The sequence below is a fragment of the Leptonychotes weddellii genome, chromosome 3 (genome assembly GCF_054177405.1).
Source record: "Leptonychotes weddellii isolate Sample4059 chromosome 3, ASM5417740v2, whole genome shotgun sequence".
In the NCBI taxonomy this organism is placed as follows: Eukaryota; Metazoa; Chordata; class Mammalia; order Carnivora; family Phocidae; genus Leptonychotes; species Leptonychotes weddellii.
Window position 1 is genome coordinate 56,307,553 of NC_138371.1, and position 6,605 is coordinate 56,314,157.

The 6,605-nt window shown below is 38.8% G+C and overlaps 1 protein-coding gene across 1 annotated transcript in view; it reads right to left on the reverse strand.

Annotated features, from left to right (window-relative positions):
• The window catches only part of LOC115938334 (myosin-IIIb-like), a 21,240-nt gene extending 15,459 nt beyond the window's left edge, over positions 1 to 5,781 (reverse strand). The window contains exons 1-6 of the mRNA XM_081815327.1: positions 5,738 to 5,781; positions 5,287 to 5,383; positions 4,217 to 4,333; positions 3,593 to 3,697; positions 1,174 to 1,290; positions 941 to 1,024 (exon numbers count right to left, since the gene is read on the reverse strand). Of these exons, the coding sequence (XP_081671453.1) occupies positions 941 to 1,024; positions 1,174 to 1,290; positions 3,593 to 3,697; positions 4,217 to 4,333; positions 5,287 to 5,383; positions 5,738 to 5,781 (564 nt within the window). The remainder of the gene's footprint in view (positions 1 to 940; positions 1,025 to 1,173; positions 1,291 to 3,592; positions 3,698 to 4,216; positions 4,334 to 5,286; positions 5,384 to 5,737) is intronic.
• Between the last annotated feature and the right edge of the window lie 824 nt (positions 5,782 to 6,605).

The window sequence follows — 6,605 nt, forward strand, 5'->3', positions numbered from 1 at the left end:
TTTTCCAAAACGGCTGGAATTGTCATTGATGGCAGTGCATGCATTTCCAAAGGCTTCCACCAGGGAGTTGACTTGCAGAATTTTCTCTCTCAAGGTCTGATTATTGGCCTGTGCCAAACAGACAACAGTCAAGAGGAGCTTCCAGAAATATTACCTTAGCAAAATTGCCAGGCACCCCTCCTTACCCCCCAAAATTCACATTATCCTTTTGGGAAGAACTTCACTTGGGGAAATTAGCATCAACCACCAGCACTGTTTTCTCAGACGAGCAACTCCCCAGGTGCTCAGGCGTCACATGATGCTAGATTAGGTTATCAATTTTTACATCCAGCCATACTTCACTTAAAATCCTTGACAGATAAAATGCCTAAATAGTTTGTAAAGAGTTTTATATAGAGAGATCCCATAACTTTTCTCAGTCATCCATTATAATGTTCATTAAACCTCATCTGTAGAAAATACTCCTTAAATTCTATCTTAGTCTCATAATACACTAATTCTGAGTCTAAGTAACTGCTAGACCATTTTTTAAGTCATTCCTTCAATGTCCATTTCCCCAAGCTAAAAATTTCCATTTCCTTCAACTTTTGCTCAAAGATTTCTATTTTCCAATCATTTAATTGCCTTAGTGGCTCTCCCTGATCCTGTTCCTAGAGTTTAACCACTTTTACTACTTAATGGTTAAATGTTTCTATTACATTGAAAACATAAAAAATTGCTGATAATCTAGTAAATTCATGCTGGCATTATTTTCCTCACTACGTGAAAGAGGGATGGCCTGCTGACAACTTAAGAGGCCTCGTTATCAGGAAGTAAACATAATAAAGATGGAAGGTTTTTATGTAACCACTAACGAAAACCAGTATTTCCATCATTTATAAAATATGCAGTTACACTGGCAAGGATTCTAGCCACGACACATAAAACAGGTACTCAATACCTTTCCCAAGAAAGTCAAATGCTGAACAATCAGGTGGGCACTTTCCGTCTTCCCAGAGCCACTTTCTCCACCGATGACGATGCACTGACACAGAAAATGGAGTGAGAGTGAAGAATTCATAGCACAGTAAACAACTTGTATGTTCAGGGATGGTTTTCCTATAATATCCACCACTGTACACCTTCATTTTTTTCACTGAATGATTTATCTTAGGAATCTTTCCATTTCCGTACACTGAGAGCTTCTTCAACCTTTTCACAGCTCCTTGGTCCATTGTACAGATGTACCATAGTCGATTTAACCAGTCTCATATTGATGGATACATAAGGAGTATACTGCAGTGAATAACCCTATACATAGGGCATTATATTTACATGCAGGTTCTTCTATAGAATAAATTCCTAGAAATGGGTTGTTGAACTAAAAGATAAATATATTTGTAAGTTGGATAGAGAGTACCAAATTGCTTTCCTAAGGACTGGACCAATTCATGAAAGTGCCTGTTCTCCTACAGCCTCACTAATAGGGTATGTTGGATTTTTGCCAATCGGAAACGTAAAAGAATAGTCTCTCAGTGTAGTTTTAATTTGCATTTCTTTTATTATGAGTGAGGTTGAGATCTTTTCATTTGTTTAAAATTATTCATATTTTCTTTTTTGTGACCACCCCATATCCTTTGCCTGTTTGTTTTTTTTTTTATTACTGGTCTTATTATCATTGATTCCTAGGAGCTCTTTATGTATCAAGAAGATTAGTAGGTGTGGTATAATAAAAAACATGTACTTGGTCTTTGTCTCTGGTTCCTGGCACAGAGCCCCTAAGACCCTTGGAACTTCCTGAATCATAAGGGCAACAGGACCATCTTTTGTTATTCACAAAAAAAGTCCCTTTCAACCCAACCTAACTGCTAACCAGGTGGTTCAAAGTAGGGCCCAAGATAGCTTCCCAAAAGGTGCTGGTCACCAGAAAGACCAAATACATGATGAAAGAGTGGAAACTTTCAGCTCCATCATCCCAACTTCTAGGGAGGAGAGAAGGACTAGAGATTGACTGAGTCATAAAAACTCTTAAACAGCAAGATTCAGAGAGCTTCTGGTATGAACATTTTGATATGCTGGGAGGGGACATACCCAGAGAAGGCATGGAAGCTTTGCACCACTCCTCTCCCCTATATCTTGCCTTGGGTAATCTCTTCCATTTGGCTGTTCCTGAGTTGTATCTTTTATACTAACCCAGTAAATTTGAGTGTCTTCCTGAGTTCTGTGAGTTGTTCCAGTGAATTGTCAGACTTGAGGGTGGTTGTAGGCTGGGCAGAAGTGCAGGTTGCCTGGGCATCCCTTTTGTGCCTGGCATGTGAGATGGGGGCAGTCTTTGGGGCTGAGCCCTGACCATGTGGGGTCTGTACTAACTCTGAGAAGTGAGTGTCAGAATTGAATGGAATTGAACCGTTGGTCATCCAATTGCTGCTGGAGAATCAAAGAATTGGTTGGTGTTGGAAAAGACAAACTTCAGTGTCAGAAAAAACACAGTGGGGCAACTTCTCAACTTGAGAAATAAATGTATCTCTCTCCATTGACTTCCTCTCTATGAAATCTATGGACATTTCACAAGTCTGTGGGAAAGGTAAGAATTTAGAGAAGCCAGGTTTCTAACCTATAGTGAATCCATGTACTCCATTTTGTAACTTGCACTGTTATAGTTTCATCTACTCCTTAACCAACCCATTGCTGGGACTTCACAAGTCTCAGGAAATTTATACACAGTAACTCTCTCACAAAACTTTCGTACCAGTTTTATTACTTATATTTCAAACAGACTAAAGACACAAAGGAAAATATACATATTGAAAGTAAAAGAAGGCTTAAGGTTGGATATATCACCACCTTGAGTTGAAGGTCCAAAAAGGGAAGCTGTATGGGTGAACTTTGTGTTTAACTAGCATTGAGTTTAAAATCTGTTCAGTCTTTACCAAATCCACCACAATTTCTCCGCAGCTAAATGGTGTGGGGCTTGATCACTGTCAACCTGTGTGCAATATTTCATACAAAAAATACCGAACCATGAAAATTCTGAGACCTTAATAAGAAGGAATTTCATTTATGTCATTCTACATTCTGTTTTTATTACAGTTGTAGTCATGTAATCAGGTTTGTGTTGGCTCTGTGTTCTCACATTCATATTAGAAACACTCTTAATACATTTTATCAGGGAAAATGAGTACTTTTTTTTTTTTTAAGATTTTATTTATTTGAGAGAGAGAGAATGAGAGCGAGCGAGCACATGAGAGGGGGGAGGGTCAGAGGGAGAAGCAGACTCCCTGCCGAGCAGGGAGCCCGATGTAGGACTCGATCCAGGGACTCCAGGATCATGACCTGAACCAAAGGCAGTCACTTAACCAACTGAGCCACCCAGGCGCCCGAAAATGAGTACTCTTGATGTGAATGCTTCACGTTACCCAAAAGAATTTTCACGTTCTCTGGCTGCTCTAACTTTAACCCTGTTCCTGTTCCACTGAGCTACTCTTTCATTTTCTATTTCCTTGAATCAGCACCAGCAACCAGAATGGAGCTTTCAGGAAGATGTAAGAGCTGCAGAGGAAGACAGTACACATCCTACTGTGTGACTTGGCAGGGAAGGAAGGAGAGGTCTTACCTGGTCTTTGCTGAAAGTAACCATACATTGGTAAGCAGCATCTGCTGAGGCAAATATGTGGGGAGGATTTGAGGCACGTTTCACCCCATGATAAAGTCTGGAAAACTGAAGAAAAAAAAATAATTAATTTAAAGAAAACTTCTAATGCTCCGGTACCTGTTGCCCGTGAAACCAAGGCTCTGTCACTTGTTAGGGGAGTTGTAGCTTCAGGAAGGCTATAGAGCCAGGCTCTGGAGTCTGCAGGCCTAAGTTCAAATCCCAGTCCTTCACTTACCAGTTTCATGAGCTTTTGCAAGGGAGTTAACTTCGCCATGCTAAGTCTCCTCATCTGCCAAACAACCTTAGTAACTGTGCCTGCTTCACAAGATTATGAGGGGTGAGTGAGGTAAGTCCGTGCCTGGCATGTAGCAAGCACTAAATGAATGTTAGCTATTACTGTTATGTCTTGCTCTAAAAAGTTGCCCCCGAAAGAGAAGAATTCCATCTTTGTTGTATTGTTATCTGCAGGTCGGGGTATACACTGCTAAAGCAGCAGCAGTTTATTCTCCTTTTCCCCTTCTTTTCATTTTCCCTTGTGGTTTTTAATTTCATTAAGGAGCAACATGCTCTAACAGCACCCCTTACCTGTGGAGAGTATATGCTTAGATTCTGGAAGGGGTTTAAGGCAAGTAAGATGTCTCCAACATATGTGTAGATCAGCAAGTCCACATAACGCTTTTGCAACTGACAAATAATTGTATCCTAAGAAGAGGATAGATAGTACTGAGAGTAAACATTATTTCCAACCAAGAAAGAATTCTAAAAATAACAACAAATTTAGTCTCATAAGAATGTTTTTTTTCTAAAAGAGGAAAGTAGTCAATTTAAATCATACAGTGACCCTAAGGATCCTCAATGCAGATATTTGCCTTGGAAGAAGAAAAAAATAGGAATATGCTGAAAGAATAAGGTCCACTTAGGACTTGCTAAAGGCCACTGAGATAGCCAACAAAGGTTTTATTTGTTATTATGAAAAACTTGTCTTATCCAATCAAAATGCTCTCCTTAGAATTTTATTTATTAGGCCATTCCTATTGATAAAGTATAGAAAAAACAGTAACTTCATTTCTCAAAGCATTGTACTTAAAATTTATGTGGTGGGAATATGGAATTGAACACTTCCATATTTCACTTTAGTGATTCATCCATTGTAGTTAAAGGTCTCTAGAGTTAGAATCAGCAAAAGCAGTTCCAGTGCAATTAACAGCTCTATTAAACATGCATACTTTAAATGGGGATTATCACAGCTTTCAAATTTAGAATTCAAGCTATATTATCCTTCACTATTTCCCTAAATAAAGCTACTCTTTATGAAGAACAAACAACTATCTTAAGAGTGAAACCGCACTTTCTCTAAAACAGAAAATAATTTCTGGTGATGTAATAAATCATTTAGGCTCACAATATAAAGGGCTTTATTGGAAAAAATCCAAATCCTTTCCTCTTCATCATTTAGGACATTTGGGGAACTATAAATGAACACAACACAGGATCATAGTCACAGCAACCAAATGCTCCCTGAGCTTCACCCCAAGGCTATACAAACAATTAAATTTTCAAGTGACCTTAGGAGAACATGGTCTACAAGAAAAAGGTCAGACCATTCACATGAAACAAATGTCATCAGTGAGAATTGCCTACTAAATATTTAGTACCTCATCCAGAACCTCTAAATTGACCAAATCATCCTCAAGGCAGTATTTTTCAGCATCCTCCACATGATAGGGTCTTCTGGTATGCATTCTTTCATGCCTAGAAATTTATCCAGACAACATTAGCATTAATACAGTAAAAAGTGTAGCAGAATGTAGACCACGAAAATGTTTCATTCACAATCTTTCCACGTGACATGGTCAAAGACTTCAGAGATGGAGACAGAATGTGCAGTCCAGGTCCCCAAGCTGCAGGGCCCTCTCCCTGTTGCTATAGAGCTATCTGGGGTAAGGTGAGCTCCAGACCCCAAGGTTCCCTTCTACCACAGTGAGGAACATTGCCAAATGGGCCCATCTAATACTTATATCTGCTCTTCTCAAATGCCAAACACAGCCTTTCTCGAAATAAATATCTCATGTTCTTTCTGCTCATTGTCAGGTATATAGTTCTCACCCAGGTACTGCCCTTGAGGTCTCCTCGTGCTTATCCACCAGCATCAACCCCAACTTTTCGAAAAATATTTAAAACTGAGAGCAAGTATCAATGAATCAAAAATGTTTACGTTTTACCTTATTTATCTGAAATCCTTTGTTACCCATGTTTCATCCCACTCCCCCTTCCTGAATGACTACTATTTGGTGGGTATCCTTCCAGTCTATTTTTAAATATTGGTCATACATGTGAGCAATATACATATTCTATGTGTTAACTATAAAAATGATATGCTGTTTCATTCTGCAAAATTGTTTTTTTCCACTCAACATTACGATTTTTTAAACTATATACATGTACATACACATACATATACATATTTTGGTCACTTTATTTATTTATTTATTTTTAAATTATTTATTTATTTATTTGACGGAGAGAGAGACAGCAAGAGAGGGAATACAAGCAGGGGGAGTGGGAGGAGAAGCAGGCTCCCCACTGAGCAAGGAGCCTGATGCAGGACTCAATCCCAGGACCCTGGGATCATGACCTGAGCCAAAGGCAGATGCTTAATGGCTGAGCCACCCAGACGCCCTTATTTCGGTCACTTTAATCACTGGGTAATATTATATCATATGAATATATACCAATTTATTTACTCAGTCCTTTGATCTCCAACACTTAGATTGATTCCAATTTTTGCTATAGAAACAAAGCAGCACTGAGTATCTTTATATGTATCCTCTTGTCTAAATATGTGAGATTTTTCTCTTGTGGGGCATTACTCCACAGGCATTTAAAAAACGTGGCTACTCCACAGGCATTTAAAAAACGTGGCTGGCAAAAATAAAAAACAAAAACAAAAAACTTGGTTGGCAAACAATACTAA